Below are 18,673 nucleotides of genomic sequence, written 5' to 3' on the forward strand. Positions count from 1 at the left end.
ATACCCAAACTCAGACCAGTCACCCTCCAGTGTCAGCTCTCGGTTAAGTGTGGGACAGTTTTAGTGATAAATAAATCCAGATCACAGGGACAAACACTGATTTGGATTTTTAACTCCAAAGGCAAAGCTCAGAATCAGAGATTACAGATTACAATATTACTGCTTGATGAGACTGGATGGAAACACACCGACTGACTGACTTTCCATGTTTTGATACATGAAAGGTTTTGGTTGCTTAACATTATTATTTATTTATAGTGTATTGTATATGTAGCGGCTATCTTGTTTCTTCTTGAAGTTCTCTATTTCTCTTATATCTAAAATAAGAGTCTGGATGGACAAGAGGCTGTTTTATGCGTCGGTTTGTGCAACAACGACGGTAAAACCATCGTGTCACTCCGCCATTCGCTTGTTTATTTCTCACAAACCTTTCACAACCAAAGCCCCATATCCTTTTCAGGCTTTTCAAAATAAAACATGTAATAACTATAAATGGCGCTAACATTCCGGCCCCTAATTGTTACTGCTAAGGCATAACAATTACATATTAACACAATAAAGCGTCATTTAATATCTACACTCAGAATCTAACTGGCTTAACCAAACATTATATGAAACATATAATGTCATATGGATCATATGTGTTGAACATAAATCTGTTACACATGAGGCTGAGATTCAAACTGTTGCCTCCATTTCAAGCAATAAACATAACTTGTCGATAGGCCTCTCCAAAACGCTAGTTTTGGTTTTGACAAACACACGTCTGACAAGTCCATGTGAGTCTGGAACTGTTCTCTCAACCTTTCCCATTAACCAGGAACTTCTTGGTGCACTGTCATCAACTACGAGAACAACATCTCCTGGTCTCAGATTTCTCCTAGTCACTAACCACTTCTGTCTTTCTTGTAGAAGCGGCAAATACTCTTTAGTCCAAAGCTTCCAAAAAATGTCTGACAGGTACTGCACCTGTCTCCACCTTTTTTTTGCATACAAGTCCGCTCTTTGAAACAATCCAGGTGGCAGTACTGGCTGCCCTTTAAGAAGAAGTAGATGACTGGGTGTAAGTGCGTCTAAATCATTGGGGTCATTAGACGCTCTTGTTATTGGCCTGCCGTTGACAATTGCTTCAACTTCACATAGCAATGTCCACAAGCATTCATCATCCAGAGGTTGCTGCTTTAGGATCTGGTTAAGAATTCTCCTAACTGAGCGAATTTGCCTCTCCCATATTCCTCCAAAATGTGACCCTGCTGGGGGGTTAAATATCCAGGTGATGCCCTTTTGCATGAGCATTTCTGAGATTTTTGAATGATTCCATCCCTTGATTGCTTCACACATTTCCTTTTCTGCACCCACAAGGTTAGTGCCATTGTCTGATTCCATGACAGACACTTGACCTCGTCTTGCAATAAACCTCCTGAATGCATTTATGCAAGAATCAGTCTCAAGTGAGTGGGCAACTTCTATGTGTATTGCTCTAACAGCAAGACATGTAAACAATACACCATATCGCTTAACTCTGCTGCGCCCATGCTTGACCTCAAAAGGTCCAAAATAGTCTATGCCCACATTTGTGAATGGAGGTTTGTCAGGAATCAGGCGATCTTGTGGCAAGTTTGCCATTCTTTGTTCACCAGGTTTCGCAGATGTCCTTCTACATGTTACACACTTTGACAGGGTCTTTCTTATTGCTGAATCTGCCTGTGGAATCCAGAATCTTTCTCTCAGCCTGGATAATGTGTAATTCCTTCCTCCATGACCTGTTTCTTGGTGAATGTGTCTCAGAATCAAAGTAGAAACATGATGACCTTTAGGGAGAATCACTGGATGCTTAACATTGGCTGGTAGTGCAGACTCATGCAACCTACCGCCAACCCTTAAAACTCCATCCTGGACAAAAGGATCCAGCTTCGCAATGTGACTGCTCCTTTTAAGCTTGTCACCTTTCTGAAGACTTGCAATTTCTTCTGCGAAGCTTTGATTTTGACAAAACTTGACAATCTCAGTTTCTCCCTTTGCAACATCTGCAGCAGTAAGTGAAGATCCCTTAATACATGTTTTGAACTGCTGCATTTGACCTGCAACCTTTTCAGATTTCCTTTTGCTGCTTTCACAGCCACTTGCTTGTGACATGAGAAGCTTCCGATGTGCACTTAACCTGCGAAGCAGCTGCTTGAAAATGACTATCCGGGAAACTGCCTTTTTTAGATGGTACCAGTCTGAATAGTGAGAGATCAGTTTGTTTAATGGATTTTCATGTAATTTTGTAACATCCACACTCATCACCTGTTTGACTTCGACATCATTTTTTGGTGTTTCTTTAATGTCCGGTGGAATTGGCCAGTTTTTCTTATCTTTTGTCAAAAACTCTGGCCCAGCAATCCAGTTTGAACACTTCATGAATGTGTCTGTGTTCATTCCTCTTGAAGCGTGGCCAGCAGGGTTTAATTCAGAGTTCACAAACATCCACTGACTTGGTTTTGTGTTGTCTCTAATAAGTGACACTCTATTTGCTACAAATGTCTTAAATCTGATGTTCTCGCTGGAAATGTACTTTAAGACAGTGGTACTGTCAGACCAAAACACAGATTCTTCTTGTGGCATTTTCAGCTCCTTTCTCATGAGCTTGTCCATTTTTACAGCAACTGCAGCTGCTGTCAACTCAAGACGTGGAATTGTTATCTGCTTCAGAGGAGACACTCTGGACTTGCCAATAATGAATGAGCAGTGAGTTTCTCTTTTCTGGTTTGTGATACGGAGGTAAGTAACGACTCCATAACCTCTCTCACTGGCATCAGCGAAGTGGTGCAATTGTGTAGATATGACCACTCCAAATCCAGCAGGTTTCAAACACCTGTTGACGGTAAAGCCATGAAGTTTTGAAAGCTCTGAATGCCAAACTTGTGACCTTTGAGCCAGTTCAGCTGGGATTTCCTCATCCCATGAGGTCTTCCTGCCACATAGCTCTCGCAGGATGATTTTTGCTGGCAGAATGACAGGAGACAAAAAGCCCAGTGGGTCATATATTGCACTTACAAATGAGAGGATACCTCGCCTAGTCTTTGGCACAGGTTTTTCAGTTATCCTGATCTTGAATACATCGGTCTCTGTGCACCAGTTCACTCCTAGGACTCTTTCATCTGGTAGTGCATCATGTCTCAAATCCAAATCTTTAATCTCTTTTGCTCTTTCCTTTTCAGGAATGGAAGCAAGGACAACTCTGCTGTTGCTCATCCACTTTGTTAAGTGAAATCCTCCACTCTCACACAATGCAGTCAGGTCCCTGACCATAGTACATGCCTCTGTTTCATCTGAAACTGACAGAAGACAATCATCTACATAAAAGTTGTTCAGAACAGCGTTAACTGCTGCTAGTGGCATTTTTTCTTTAGCATCTTCTGCTGCTTTTTTTTAGTGCATAGTTTGCACAGCTTGGGGAGGATGTTGCCCCAAACAAGTGCACCATCATTTTGTATTCTTGCAGAGGTTCATTCAAGTTCCCATTTGGCCACCAGAGAAAACGCAAAAGATCACTGTCCTCTGGAGGTACTCGCACCTGGTGATACATAGCTTCTATGTCTGACATCAAGGCAATGTGATCCCACCTAAACCTTGTTAGTACTCCAATCAGTGTGTTCTAGGGATGCACCGATACCACTTTTTTGGAAACGAGTACGAGTACGAGTACTTGCATTTCAGTACTCGCTGATACCGATACCGAGTACTTAATAAAAACATGATTTAAATTTACAGGTAACAGCTTTAGTCCTATAATTTAACAAAAAAAAAAACAAGGGACTGGTTTGGAATTAAGAACATTTATTTAAAATGAAAAGCATGTTGTATGCAACATATTACAAAATAAATAATCATGAAAAAAAAAATTAAACAGTGACAGTGCAACTCAAGTATTTTTTTCAGTTTATTGTAAACTCTGCCGCTTTGAACAACACAAGGGGCATTAATAAACATCTTTGCTATTTAGTGCACAATATTTGAATAAACTAACAACATCCACCAACATAGAACTGTGGCAGTCAGTGCAACTGAGGTAGGTATTAACATCAAGTCTAAGACGACTGACTTAATGGAGAGAAAAAGTGAGTGGCAGTTTTTTTTTAAGAAAAGTAGCTTTTCTGCATTATCAGCAGTCAGACTGTTTCTGTTTTCATCTATAATGTGTGACACTGAGCTAAAAAGCCTTTCACTTTCCACACTGCTATATGGGGCTGAGAGGTATTTACGGGCTATTTTAGCCAAAGTGGGGAACCTGATTTTGTTGACACCCCAGTACTTCAGAGGACTGTCTTCATGAGGGCTTGGGGCCTCTCCGAGGTATGTGTCGAGCTCAATGGCAGCACCTGCTGCCAGCGGCTGTGCTGCCTGGGGCTGCTCCTTAGCGATTTCGTCAAATACAGTGTCCAGACTGCTGCTAGTGCTGGCCTGGGCCTTGAGGAACAGTTTAGCAAGAGGTTCTGCAGCTTCTGCCCGACTCCCCTCTGCCTCAGCTCTGGACATTATCTGCAGCTCCTGCTTCAGGTGCAGCTTGGCCTCTGGAGCAGTGTTGTTGGAGAAGAAGCGATCTTTATACCTGCACAAAATTCATAAATGTATTAATATGTGGAAAAATAGGACTGATTTTAGTTTCCCCTAAACCACTGTGACAAATGCCAGCCATTTGACTTTCTGGTAGTAATAAGGGAAATGTATTTCATATTATATATATTGCATACATTTGTATTTGTGTATTTTAGTTACAAATATATAATATTTCAGATGTAAAATAATCTTACATTTAGTACTGTAGTTTATCATTGAATACCTATAGCACACAGACTTTACCTTGGGTCAAGTATGGTGGAGATGAAGTACAGTGGGTCGGTCTCGACGTCACTGAAGCACTTCTTGACAGCTGCCAGTAAGGTTGCTTTCATTGTCTTGACGCCGTGGTCCTCGTCTGTTTCTCTGTTTAGAAGTCTCACTAGCACAGCCACAGCTGGGATGACATCAGAGGCTAGTGCGTCATAGCTGCTCACTTTTTTAGTTAGTTCCTCAAAGGGTGGAGGATGGCAACAGTCGTCTCCATAAGAGCCCATTGGTGAGCGGTGAGATAGTCAGGGAGTTCATGCTCGGACACATACACCCCCAGCACTCGCTTTTGCTCAATGAGGGACTGGAGCATGTTCCAGCGCGTCTGTACGTCCTGCTGCAGTCTCTTTATTGGCTGGTTGAGCTGTCCCTGAATGTCCTCGAGGCAGGAGTAGGCTAAGGCGGAATGTTTAAAATGCCCAATTATTTTCCGTCCCACTGCTATAGCATCAGCTATGCTCCTCTGTGCTAATAAGCATGGGTAAATAAGCGTGGGTAAATAAGCGTGGGTAAACTCTTTGTACTCGTTGTCGTGTTGGGATTTTAGGTGCTTGATTAAATTACTTGTGTTAAATGCGCTACCTTTTGAGCCTCCTCTGGACAATTTCGCTGAGCACAATTTGCAGTCCGCCTTTGTTTTCGCGTCTTGGTTCACTTTGAAATAGTTCCACATGGCTGATATGTCTCGCCTGCCTTCTCCCAGCTCCGAGCTGCAGCCGGGGCCTGGGGGCGGGCACTCGGCGCCTGTGATTAACCCCTTACATGCCGCTCAAACATAGACAGGTCTCAGACCGTGGTATCGGTCCCCGGTATCGGGGGACTTTTAACGAGTACGAGTACTTTAGAAAATGTGGTATCGAGGCCGATACCAGATACCGGTATCGGTGCATCCCTAGTGTGTTCGTTAGGTCTGGCCCTTGCAAGAGTTCTTCGTTCAGTGATTTCCCTTGAAAGGATGCTGCACAGTCAAAAACTACACGGAGTTTTCTTTTCTGGGGGTGGTACACCCCATGGTGTAGTATGTACCAAACTCTCCCATTTTCAGGGGTAGTCTTTGTGTTTGGTACCTGAACTGCGTAGCCTTTATTGAGCAAGTCAGACATGAAGCTCTGATACTCCTTGTGAAACTCTGTGTTTCTGATTAATTTTCTTTTCAGATTCTCTGCCCTCTGCATTACTGCACTGCGGTTGTTTGGCATTTTGACAGCTTTGTTTCTCAAAGGAAGACCTATGCCATAATGACCATTAATCCTTTCAACTGTGCCATTGACAGAATCCATAAACATGATGTCTTCTCGTGACATTTTCTGTTTTTCCTCAGAAGCTTTCTCTGGAAAATCATAGTTGAGCTGTTGCATCAAAAGATTCTCAACATTAGTGACAGAGATGCGATTTACTGAAACACTCAGCTCTCTGTCAGAAGGAGTAGAGCAAGAATCTCTCTTGAGAGGGCCATTGATAACCCAACCCAGGACTGTTCGAACGGCATATGGACCATTATCTTTACTATGAATAATCTCCCATGGGTCCATAGCCTTGTGCACATCACATCCTATCAAAAGTCCAATGTCTACAACTGAATGTGGGAACTTGATTTGCCGAAGATGTGGCCACCTTTTTAAGTCATCCTGTGTAGGGATGTTCTCTCTAGATCAGGGGTAGGCAACCTTTCTGATGGCGAGTGCCATTTAAAATTTCCTCAGAAGTCAATGTGCAATATGATTGCATTAGCAATAAATTTGATAACGCTCTATATGAACAGTTACACAATATATAGAACCACTTTATAGAATTATATTTGTTCACAGATGTTGGCAGCTATCAGCGAATAGTTCTCAGCTATTTTGAAACAAAAAAAGACACTTTTTATCCATAACAAGAACTCCATAACAGCAAATGAACTGTACAACAGAAAATACAAATGCTATTTATGGTCTCCTCACAACAATGATAAGAAAAATAAACTAAGCCAATATGGCATGTTTGTTAATACAGAGACACACATGTTAATCTGATCTCTGGTCTCCCACTCAGAGACACAGGTCTCTGAGTGTCCAGCGTTCAGACGGCTACCTGAGGACACTCATGTGAGAGAAAATCTGCTCACACAGATATGTAGAGCCAAATACTGTCAATAAGGCCTCTGCAATGTTCTGAAGACAGTTAAACTTGTCAGGTAGTGATGTCCAGCAGGTGAAAATGCAAGCTCCATGAACACACACATCTATGGATTCCAGCTGCTTCGATGTTGCATTAACTGGCATTAACTCAGCCAGTTAATGCGAGACAAATCTAGCTGCTCATTACAGATTTCTGGTTTGATCAGAAAATAAAACATTGGTCCATACACCTGAAAGTCCCAATTTGCGATGTGCACTGCTGGCGTGGCCATTTATTTTTTGATGCACCTTCTCAGATTAATTCACTGCGTGTCGTGCCCAGGGCTGGACTGGGACAAAAAAACAGCCCAGACATTTTGACTAAAGACCGGCCCACCAGGTATTAAAGCCATAAAGCCTTTGGATGAAAACAAACGCTGTTGTGACAGTGATGTACACTGTCTTGTTGGTATATGTATGATTTCTCTACATTTTACATCAGATAAAAACTTTGGTTGTAAGCTTCAGATAATTATTTAATAACAGCCAGACATTTTAAATAAAAATAAGAAAGTATTTCTTTGTGCCCCCCTTTCGCTGTTAATGCCCTACCTGGCCCCCCTGGCAAAACTTTGCTAGATCCACCCCTGCACAGTTACCAGCTGTCAGCTACTTAGAAAAGGATCCTGGTGTTATTTGTCTCTCAGAAACAGTTCATAACTTCCCTTCAACTCATTCATGTCACCTAAAAGGTAAACCTGTTTCTCCATCACCTGTTCAGCTCTGATGATTCAGTAAGGACATCTCCTGGTTTCATCTTCATGCTTCCCTCTCACCAGATAACCAAACCGACATTATGACCAGCAGCTTTTACAGCTGTGGCTCCAGCAAACATCAGCTGATACTAGAAATTAATATTAAATAAATTCTAACAACAGCTGATCAAGCTTAAACGTGCTGCTGTTGTTTGGCGCGACATCCGCTGCTTTCCTCTTTCTGGCGCAAAGTGGGCGATAAACAAACAAGAGAGAAAAGCCGATCAGCTGATCATTGATCAGTTTCATGATTGAAGTAGCAACAGGAGAGGGAGGGGAGAGAAGAAGAGGCAGCTGTGCAGCGTAACGACAGAATAACTCCACCTTTGTGTCTTTTTCCATCCTAGCTGAAGTCCGGTGTGTCCCTTCTCAGCTCAACACGAAACGCGTAATAATTTCTCTGAATGCGGGACGATTCTGTCTTTTTACGGGACGGTTGGCAACTCTACTAACTAACCTTATGAATAAAATAAAGTTCATTATCAATAACATCAAAGCACCTACCCAGCTGTATAGAAACTCCGTCATGCTAGCTAGCACGCAGTACGAGTTATTGTAACTGACAGTAAAAAGTCAGCACAACGAAAATAAACTCCACCTAAACTTGATTTATATCTGACCCAGATAGACTGCAGGTCATAACTTCTTACCTGAAGTTCAGTTCACAGACACTTGGACCGGCGGCTGCCTCGGGTCTCTCCTCCTCCTGCCTCCCCTCTCCCTCATCCACCTGCTGGCCTCCACCACTTGTTAATTTTACTGAATCTGTGGAAGCTCCGCCATATCCACCACCAAACAACTGAGTTATTTTTACACACCGGCCAGCATCTGGCCAATCCACCACCTTTCATTGTTTACACCGTTACAAAAATAAATAAATAAATAAATCATCGGGCCACCGAGCAAATGCCTGGTATGCCCGATGGCCAGTCCAGCTATGGTTGTGCCATCAGTTAACCCTTCGCGTGCCAACTGTGGCACGCGTGCCTAGGGTTGCCGACCCCTGCTCTAGACACTGGAATGTCGGCATGAGTGTAAATGTCAGGAAGATCTATATAGGTGTTCTCATTTAAACCACACACTTCTAATCCTGACAGGTGGTAGCTTGTCACCATCTTTTCCTGTCCCATTGTGCGAAGCATGAATTTTGTCTTCTTACCTTCTACACCAAGTTGTCTCATCAGCTTTTCTGAACAAAACGTGGCTTGGCTCCCATTGTCCATGAATGCATAAGTCTCAATTAACTTATTGCCTTTCTTTAACTTAACCCACACAGGAACGATTGATAACACATGAATGTCTTTTCCGGCCCCTGTGGCTCCACAAAGTCTGCCTGAAATGTGTGTTTCATCACTTGTCGTGGGATTGTCAGAGACGTTTCTCTGGATGCAATCATCTGCCTTACTGTCCTCCTCCCTTGTCCGATGAAGCATACTTGGATGTCTCTTAGAGCAGTACTCACACAATGATCTTTTCTTACAGTCCTTACTCAGATGACCTTGTGTCAGACATGCAAAGCACAGACCCTTTGCTTTAAGGAACTCTAGTCTTTCTTTGTAAGGCTGGTTTCTGACTTTTTGACATTCTGCCAGTGTATGCAGTTTTTCACAGTATATGCATGGTTTCTGGAAGGCATTGCTAGTGTGACAAGAAGCACTTTTATTAATTTCAGGTGACCTTTCATTTGCAGCTTGTGTTACACTTGTAGCAAATGTGCTTCCCCTTTGCCTGGATGATCTAGTCATTCTCACATTTGCAGACGAATTTGCTTTATCTTCAGCGTCCTTAATGTCACCAAACAAAGGATCTGCAGCTATTTTTGCTTGTCTGTTTATGAATCTGACCAGATCTGAGAACTTTGCTCTCCTTCCACTTGTTTCTTGAATGTCAAAAGCAGAGACTCTCCACATTTCTCTCATTTTGTATGGCAGTTTAGAGACAATAACTCTGAGGTTCGTGGGGATCTCCATCTCTTGCAGTTGACTGATGTCTTGCATTGATTTGTTACAACCAGTGAGAAACAGTGAATAGCTATGAAGAGCCTTTGCATCATCTGTTTTGATTTGTGGCCAATCAAATGCTCTGTTCATGTAGGCAGTTGCAATTCTCAGTTCATTACCATAATGACAAAACAGCAACTTCCTTGCCTCATTGTAGCCTTGTTGAGGATTCATGTGCTGACAACTTCTTACCAAATCTCTGGGCTCACCTCTGGTGAACTGTTCAAGGTAATATAACCTGTCACTGTCACTGTCAGTTTTATCATGAATTGTATGGTCAAAGGCTCTTATAAATGGTATGAACTCAAGTGGATCACCATTAAAGATGGGAATGTCTCTTTGAGGCAAATGTGACAGTCTATGTTGTTTGACCAACATCTCAGTGATATCATTTTGTTTCAACATGACTTCACATAGATTCATTGGAATAACACTGGCATCAGTTTGGTATAAGTCATCTTCTTGTTTTACACTGTGACTGTTTACCTGTGACTGCTCATCATGTTCACCTTGTACCTTTGGCTCTTGGAAGCTGAACTGTTTAACAGCTGATTCACACTGTTCCACATCATTTTTAGAGCTGTCATATTCACAGTCCTCTAACACTTTTATTTTGGCTGTAGAAGCAGCAATAGCTGTCTCGAGCTCAAGCTGTTCTCTTCTTGCCTTTAACTTACATTCTTCAATGTCCAAGGCTTGTCTCTGTTTCAAGGATGCGGCTCGTGCGAGCAGAGCAGCGCGCTCTGCTTCCTCTTTCTGCCGTACAGATGATACCGAAGAAGCTCTGGACGACCTCGATGACCGGCTACTGACTGAGCTTCTTCCAACGCTGGTACCTGATTTCTTTGAAGTTGGTCTAGCAGTCACTGACACGCTGTCATCTGGGCTCACGTCATCTTGATGCTGCCTTGTTACGATGATCCATTTCTCAACTTCAGTCATAAACGCACTGAACTGCTCCTTTTTTAGATTGAACCAGAGCATCTGGTCCACATTCCTTTCATCTTCCGGCAACAGCGACAGTACATCATCATTTGCCCGTAAGAATTCTTCATGTAGCTTTGAAAAGTTACTTAAATGTTCATCAACAATGTCAAGGCTTTCATTCTCTTTCATTAGTCCGCTAATTTTATTAATTTTCGAAGTTAATTGTGACAGCTTGGACCTTCTTGCGTTTATGTGCCTGCCGAGCTGTTCTTCCAAACCTCTTTCGGTGTACTTTTGTGCCCTCTTGGGGCCAGTCCTGCTACTGCAGCTCTGTGCCCTGGGCCTGGAACCTTGCGGCTCTTTATCTGCCATCTCTGCTCCTTTTACGCAACTTCTTATTCAACAAGTGTTCATGAAACAAATGGTCTATGACACAAAGCTGAGGCTTTCGTAGTGAATGTCATCTTCTTAAGACCAAAACACTGTCACTGACTTATTTGTAAGAAGTTGAGTATCGCAATTGTTCAATTTTAGCACGACTTGTAGCTTGGCAGCATATCATAGTCCAAAACTTTATCCATGGAAGCTTATTTCTTCTCCTCTTAGATTCTTCATGCATACAGCTCTGTACACTTAACTGACTTGCTGTATCGAACTTTGTACGATCTCATAGCGATGCAGTCGTCTCGCTCGGGAGCATGATGGTTTTACTTAATGTAGCGGCTATCTTGTTTCTTCTTGAAGTTCTCTATTTCTCTTATATCTAAAATAAGAGTCTGGATGGACAAGAGGCTGTTTTACGCGTCGGTTTGTGCAACAACGACGGTAAAACCATCGTGTCGCTCCGCCATTCGCTTGTTTATTTCTCACAAACCTTTCACAACCAAAGCCCCATATCCTTTTCAGGCTTTTCAAAATAAAACATGTAATAACTATAAATGGCGCTAACAGTATATATATCATTTAATCTGGCAGACTTTGGCATTATCCAGTTTATTTTTAAAGCAGGGCTTTAAAAATAAACTGTTTACAAGCCCTGCTTGTAAACAAGTTAAAGATTTCCTAGTGTATGTACACTCACCTACAACTTTTTTAGGCACACCTGATCAACTGCTTATTAATGCAAATATCTACCACATGGCAGCAACTCAATGTATTTAGGCATGTAGACAATTTACCTCATGCTCCATGGATGAAATATTCCCCCCAAAAACCATAATCCACACATACCATATAGACTTGGTGTGATTTTTTTTTAATTTTATCCTCTGGACAATGAAAATCCGTCTACCCCTGGTATAACACAATAATCAATGGAAAGAGATTCACATTCTTCAAGACCTGATATTGCTGTTAATCATTGCTGTTGTGATTTGGTGGTATATCAAAAACATTGAAATTAGTTATCAATATTTTGTTTAAGAAACATTCTGATACAGAAACGATGCAAAAAAAACCCATAATTAACAAAATCAGAAAAATTTATTTTCAGTTTTTATTTAGTCAATTATTGCTAAAAACCAGGAACTTTGTGATCATCTCAAATATCAAAAGACTGTCACAAATCAAGAAAAGATTTTAAAATAATCTTTAGTATCTTTAGAGAAATGAAGCTTTAAAAACTGAGATGAAACGATGGCTGATCACTTTTCAGTTCAGTTCAGTTCAGTTCATTTTTATTTCAAACATATACATTCACCAACATTTCATAAAATCATTCCATGCAGTTGTTTGAAAAGGAGTAGGCTGAAGTATATACTTATTTAGCCCTACCCCCTCAGGTTTACATCCTCATCATCTAAATTTGAACAACAAAACGTTTACAATGCCTTCAACTTAGAACATAATAACATCACAAAAAAATAAAATAAAAAAAAATTGTCATGTTCAACAAGAAAATCAAGAAAATAAACATCAGTTTGACTGCTGTCTTGGGTTAATTGCATTTTCTTCATTCTTATACTTATTTAAAATTTCTTTTTTGAGTTTTATTTTAAACTGGTTTATATCACTACTTTTCATGTCATTTTTTACTAGTCTACTACTTTTAACATGAAAAACTATAAAACAAATACATTTTACCTTCAGTAATAAGTATCTTGGATTATGGAGCTTCTTTACTTTTTGTTCCATAAAAGTCATAAAATAATTATCTTATCATTTTAACTTAAAATCTCACAGATTTTAGCACTGCCACCATATACCCCGAGCCCAACAAGGAGTGAGCAAGTGCTACCGGTAGCGACTCTGTGGAGGAGAGTCATGGTTCGAGTGCTTTCAGAGACGCTGTAGAAGGACAGAAAAGTGTAATTAACTGAACCCTTTTTAAAATGATTCAGGAACACTCCAATTCTCGAGGACTGTGGACCTTTAATGAAAGTGCTGCTGTTGCCTTTTCTAAATTCATAACCACCACTGAAACACTCCAGCGCCCATGAACTGTTATTGTTTCCAAAAACACTCTCTTTTCCTGATCTGCTTATGTTTTTGTAAGCTAATGATATAAAAACATCATCTCCGCTCCACTCCACCTCCCAGTAACAAGGTCCTGTGAAACTCTCTCTGCTCAACACCTGAGGCCAGTCAGTAAATCTGTCAGTGTGATCATAGCTGGCTGTTTGAGTATGACTATATTTCACTTTTAAACCAGGCCCAAGCACAACACGCTGGTGTGCTGTGTTTGGGTTGAATGTGATTTCACATTTATATTTTAGGAATTCAGCTCTGGTCTTGGGCTCTGACTCAAAGTATGAAACATTCCCTTGAGTTTCTTTCACAGCGGTTATGGTCCATTCAACATTGTCCTGCAGTTTCTCTCTGGTCTCTGACACAGCTGCTGTCACATCCTCGGTGTAGCTCTCAGGATGAATATTGATGCTGACTGAGTCTGGAGCTTCACTGAGACGTGACAGCAAGGTGTAGTTGTGTAGAAACTGGGTGGGGTCTTCTGTGTGAGAGAGCTGCTCCAGCTCAGCTTTTCTCCTCCTCAGCTCAGAGATCTCCTGCTGCAGGACCTTCACACTTTTCTCTTTCTCTTTAATTTTCCTCTCGATGTTCTGCTGTCTCTCTTTGAGCTCTCTCTGCTTCTCGTTCATCTCTGCTGCAGTTGAAACTGTGTCGTGACCTTTATGTTCATCCATTGTGCAAAGAATGCAGATACACTGTTGATCAGTGCGGCAGAAGATCTTCATCACCTCATTGTGGCGAGGGCACATGATCTCCTGGAGCTTCTGGGAGGGGTCCACCAGCTTGTGTTTCTTAAAGGCGGAGGATTCATAATGAGGCTGGAGGTGCTGCTCACAGTAAGAGACCAGACACTGCAGACAGGACTTGACAGCTTTCAGCTTTCTCTCAGTGCAGAAATCACAGGTCACATCTTCATGTTCAGCATGACAGAGATCAGCTTTAGCAGCTTGGAGTCCAGTCTTCTTTGTTTCCTCCACTAAATCTGCTATCACGGTGTTTCTCACCAGAGCAGGCCTCGGTGAGAAGGTCTGTCTGCACTGAGGACAGCTGTGGGTTTCCTTCTGATCCTCTTCATCCCAGTAGCTTTTAATACAGTTCATACAGTAGCTGTGTCCACAGGGAATAGTCACCGGATCCTTCAGGAGATCCAAACAGATCGAGCAGCAAAGTTTGTCTCGGTTCACCTGGTTTTCTCGCTGCGCCATTTCCGGGATGCTAAATGTAACTTAGCTCGTTGTCCCCTCAATAATCCAACTCGCTTCAAACACTCAACGTCGGTTGGAAGGAAAGCTTTATTCCTTTATTCTGCGAGGATAATAAGCAGGTCAAACTCACAAGTGTTCTTGCTGGATGATATAAAACTGGAGAAGTTTGTCTCTGTGGAAATCTGAAAGTTAGCTTAAGTAATCCAGCGAGGGGTGGTCTCTTAAAGCAACAGCACACAATTAACACAAAGGTACAAAGGCGTTTTTACGCCGAGTAAAAATGTGTTAAAGGAATTAATATCTAATTACCAAATGTCTGCATTTTGATTGATCTGGATTTTGAATGAGTTTCTGCATCAGCCTGAATCCATGAGCCAGACAGCTTTAATCTGTAAACACAGTGAACAAACTTCAGCCTTAATAACCATATAATAAAATCCAATAATAATTTAATCAAAGTAAATTCTTTTCATCATGTCAAAAAATTTGGTATGGTGACGGCGCTGAATAACACATAAAGCCAACCCAAGTGTCCTGGGATGGAGTTAAATTCCTGTATTACCTGAATTATTGTGTCCCCTGGTTGTGTTACTGTGGATAAAACTACACTCAGTCATCTGTGGCTGCAACATTAAACTGACATATATATTTATGACTAACCCAATAATATCATGTGCCCTATATGATTCTGTAATAATGAAGTACTTTTGCTTTAGGTATACTATGTTTTCATGCTCAAACTGTTATCTTTTGGTATACTCTCAGAAAAATTATGGTTCTTAAATGGTTCTTCAGATGTCTTCATGGTTCTTTAAAGAACCATCATACGTCAAAGAACCTTTTTATTTTGTAGATGGTTCTTTAGGTATTACAAATGGTTCTTTAAAGAACAAAAGGTTCTTCATCCTTAGCAATCTAAGTTTGATGGTGTAAAATGGCATAAATATTTATTCACTATAATGAGGCTGTGAATTATACTGTGTGTTTTGTTTGTGTGCATGTGTGTGCGAAGGGGGAGGACGGGTTACCTGGTGATTACCCTTTAAGAGCAGATGGTAGGAAACTGAATATTCAAATAAAAGTTAGAAATACTTGCTTAAAAATATACTGGTGGCAGGGATGGGGGCCAAAGCCTAAAGACCCTACCCCTAACCCCGCAAACCCATTGATCACAAATAATGTGGTAATAGAATATGGAATTTATTATTAACACGTTTATGAATATGGTGAGTTAACAAACAGCAGACACAATACACACATTCAAATACTGTACTTTAGATTTAAATTTTAATAAAGTATTACTATTTTCTGTTTCAAGGCATTACTTTTGAGATTATTATATATATTAGAAAATATAGCATAATGATAATACTAGTTATTGTAAACTTTACAAACCACCCAGCATTATGTAAAGTCAAATTCTAAAATACAAGTAAATAACAATTGCACAACAGAATGTCAATGTAATGAACACACTTATGTGTAATGAACACATACCGACACACTTAGTTTTGACAAAGCACTCTGCTTAGGTAAATGATCTGAGTACTTGTTCATCACTGAGCAATTTGTTAATATGTGTTTCGAGCCAAATAAATGAGAGAGAGAGAGAGAGAGAGAGAGAGTGACGTTACAACACGTCGTACTATAGCAACCTCCCGAAAGGGAGGGGGGGGGCAATCGTTGGGATGCGCATGCGCAAACAGATTTTGCGCGACCGGCGGTCCTTGAACTTTGTAAGGGAAAAAACAATTTCTCACAGACGGTAACAGATAACAGTACCTGCTGGTCTTTGAAGCTCTGGATTCTGGGACTGTTGGAAAAGGTAAAACATTTTCATTAAAACCTTTTTACTGTTTTGCTTTTGTTACTCGTCATTGTAGCTTGCTGTTAATGCTGTGCTAAAAAAAAAAACCCAGTTAGCTGTGTTAGATACCTTAGCCGTTGACGTTAACGCAATTTAGTATTCGGTATACAGAACTGTTTTCCTAACAAAACCACTGTTATAATTAAGTGAAGTTGCTCCCAACTATTTTGAACCTTTGGCTTCTAAAATATGTGGTTTTATTGCGTGCGGCGTACATAACCTAATGTCAGCTAGACCGATATTAAAATTTATAATATTGTTAAAGTCACTAAAATGGCGCCTGAAGCCTGTTATGATGTGAGCTGTGTCTGCTCTAGAAACTCAGAAATTCAGTAGATCTGAGCCGTACATTAAATACTCACATGACCCTGTACTTTGAATCCTGTAAGAGCTGTATAAAATACAGCTATGGGTAAGTGTTTTGAATGAATAGAAATGTGACACATGAGAAGGTGTGTCTTTGACTGTTCCTGTATAACTTATTTTCGGACTAGTTGACAAATTATGCTCTGGCCATTTGATGTTACCAAGATAGATGTCCTTTTGTAATATAGTCAAATTTTCTTTGTACATTTCATTTATCCATCATCATACATCCATTTTGGGGGTGCTGAAGCACCCCCAAAATGAATCAAAGCACCCCCAAAGATTTCTTACTCTTTTTTTGACAATATTTGCTGTTTGTGTGACACACTACTAAAAATATAAAAAGCATACAGTACGTAATTGAGATGGAACATTTTAACAACAAAAGTATAGATAACCCCTCCCCCCTCCCAAAATGGTTTGTTCCAGCTCGGCTCTCCCTTACTCTGGCTCTAGCACCGTTGCTGCCAGAGCGATGGTGGCTGAGACGCAGCGGAGCGGAGGTGGAAGCACCTGCCTTAAAACAGGACATATTAGCTGCATTTAACCTTCAGTTACTCTTTATATAGTTAGGTAGGAGTCAGACCATGTTTCTTTTTAGCTGAAAAACATTACACCCAGGTAACCTGCTGTGTTGAAAATGTGTTTCCTGACTATGTTTGCTACCCTACAATCCGTCCTGCTCTGTAGTAACATCAGCGACATTTGACCGTCCTGTTGCTCCCATTTAAATGTATATAGCCTATTTAAAATCTAAAACTTAAAATTGTCCGTAGCCTGCTGTTGTTATCACTATCCTGTTTGAAATGTAATGAGAGAAACTGGTTATTTTGTCCTATGTGTATGTGCCGATATTGAACCCAAGGTACTAACTAGCTAACTGGCTGGATGCCCATTAACCTTATAACTCCTGTTGTGTGTGTGTGTGTGTGTGTGCGCGCGCGTGTGTACAGAGAGACAGCCAGGTTCATAATGGATATGAGGAAGTTTTTTCAAAAAAAGGAGCCACATTTAGGTAAAAGTGTAAGATCAAATGATCCCTCAATAAAGGATAATGTTGGATAAGTGTTTCAATATTTATATCTTTTATTAGATGTACATGTGGTTTGGTTATTTGCCTTTTGGTTGAAAGTACACTGAGAGAGGACTTTTTTATTAGTGATCTTAATAGTATTTTTTTTTAAATCTAATTGAATACAATCTATTTGTGTATGATTGTCAGTCCAAAGAAAGAGAGAGGAAAGAGGGGAACCTGAGGAGAAAGTACAAGGTCAGGAAGAACCAGGTAAGAAAACAGACAGGGAGTACTAACAGGCAAATCAGAAACTGTTAAACTGGCAAAGAAAAAAAAAACAACTAATTTTACTCATACAATCTGGAAGTTGTGTTCTCCCTATATTAAAGCTGCTATACAGAATCTGCAAAACAAACTGGGTTGTCAGCCCTGGCACTGCATTACCATATTGAAATTCAGTCAGAGGAAGTCACGGTTGCCAAAAACCTTTTGAAGCTCAAGAGTGAGGCTGGTGCCATTCCAGATATGTTAACATTGTACAATCTTCTGAATAATCAGATCTTCCCCACACTGAAAACTGTTATTCAGGTTGCCCTAACAAACCCAGTTAGCAGCTGTAGCTGTGAAAGGTCTTTTAGTGTCTTGAGTCAGCTCCATACCTGGCTGAGAAGGACCATGGGTCAAAGCAGACTCCAGCACCTGGCTGTGATGTCAGTTGAGAAAGAGATGCTTGAGAGACTTGACCACCAAAATGTGATAGACAGATTTGCCAACCTCAAGGTGAGGCGACATAGGTTAAAATAAAATGAAAAATCTGCAGAGGCATAGTAGTATCTGCAGTAAAGATCTTTTCATACATTGTATACATTGTACCATAGGCCAAGGTGTCTCAATTTTTCTAATTTTTTAATAATATTTTGTACATTTCAAGGACTCTTCTATTTTTGGAGTGTATTTTTTATGTATCTGTATTATATTATACATACACATTAAAAGTGAATCTCTGTACAAAAAATGCACTCAGTTTACTTTTTACTGATT

The 18,673-nt window shown here is 40.6% G+C and overlaps 2 protein-coding genes across 2 annotated transcripts; both read right to left on the minus strand.

The window, feature by feature from the left end:
• Positions 1–2,849: 2,849 nt before the first annotated feature.
• On the minus strand, positions 2,850–5,103 carry LOC134619192 (zinc finger BED domain-containing protein 4-like). The gene is made up of 3 exons (XM_063464964.1): positions 4,846–5,103; positions 4,144–4,594; positions 2,850–2,987 (listed from the first exon to the last, which is right to left on the minus strand). Exons 1-3 carry the CDS (start codon positions 5,097–5,099, stop codon positions 2,850–2,852), a joined length of 843 nt encoding a protein of 280 aa, XP_063321034.1. The 5' UTR covers positions 5,100–5,103.
• Positions 5,104–12,875: 7,772 nt separating this feature from the next.
• Positions 12,876–14,384, minus strand: LOC134618323 (tripartite motif-containing protein 16-like). Its single transcript, XM_063463685.2, has one exon. The coding sequence runs from the start codon at positions 14,382–14,384 to the stop codon at positions 12,876–12,878; it is 1,509 nt and encodes a 502-aa protein (XP_063319755.1).
• Between the last annotated feature and the right edge of the window lie 4,289 nt (positions 14,385–18,673).

The sequence above is a fragment of the Pelmatolapia mariae genome, linkage group LG20, assembly GCF_036321145.2.
Source record: "Pelmatolapia mariae isolate MD_Pm_ZW linkage group LG20, Pm_UMD_F_2, whole genome shotgun sequence".
NCBI classification, from domain to species: Eukaryota; Metazoa; Chordata; class Actinopteri; order Cichliformes; family Cichlidae; genus Pelmatolapia; species Pelmatolapia mariae.

Coding starts and splice junctions, on each gene's coding strand:
- LOC134619192 (XM_063464964.1), bottom strand. CDS start 5,099: ATGGGCTCTTATGGAGACGACTGTTGCCATCCTCCACCCTTTGAGGAA. Junction 4,595..4,845: donor TCCACCATACTTGACCCAAG/GTAAAGTCTGTG, acceptor AATTTTGTGCAG/GTATAAAGATCGCTTCTTCT. Junction 2,988..4,143: donor ACAGTCTGACTGCTGATAAT/GCAGAAAAGCTA, acceptor TCATTCTGCCAG/CAAAAATCATCCTGCGAGAG.
- LOC134618323 (XM_063463685.2), bottom strand. CDS start 14,384: ATGGCGCAGCGAGAAAACCAGGTGAACCGAGACAAACTTTGCTGCTCG.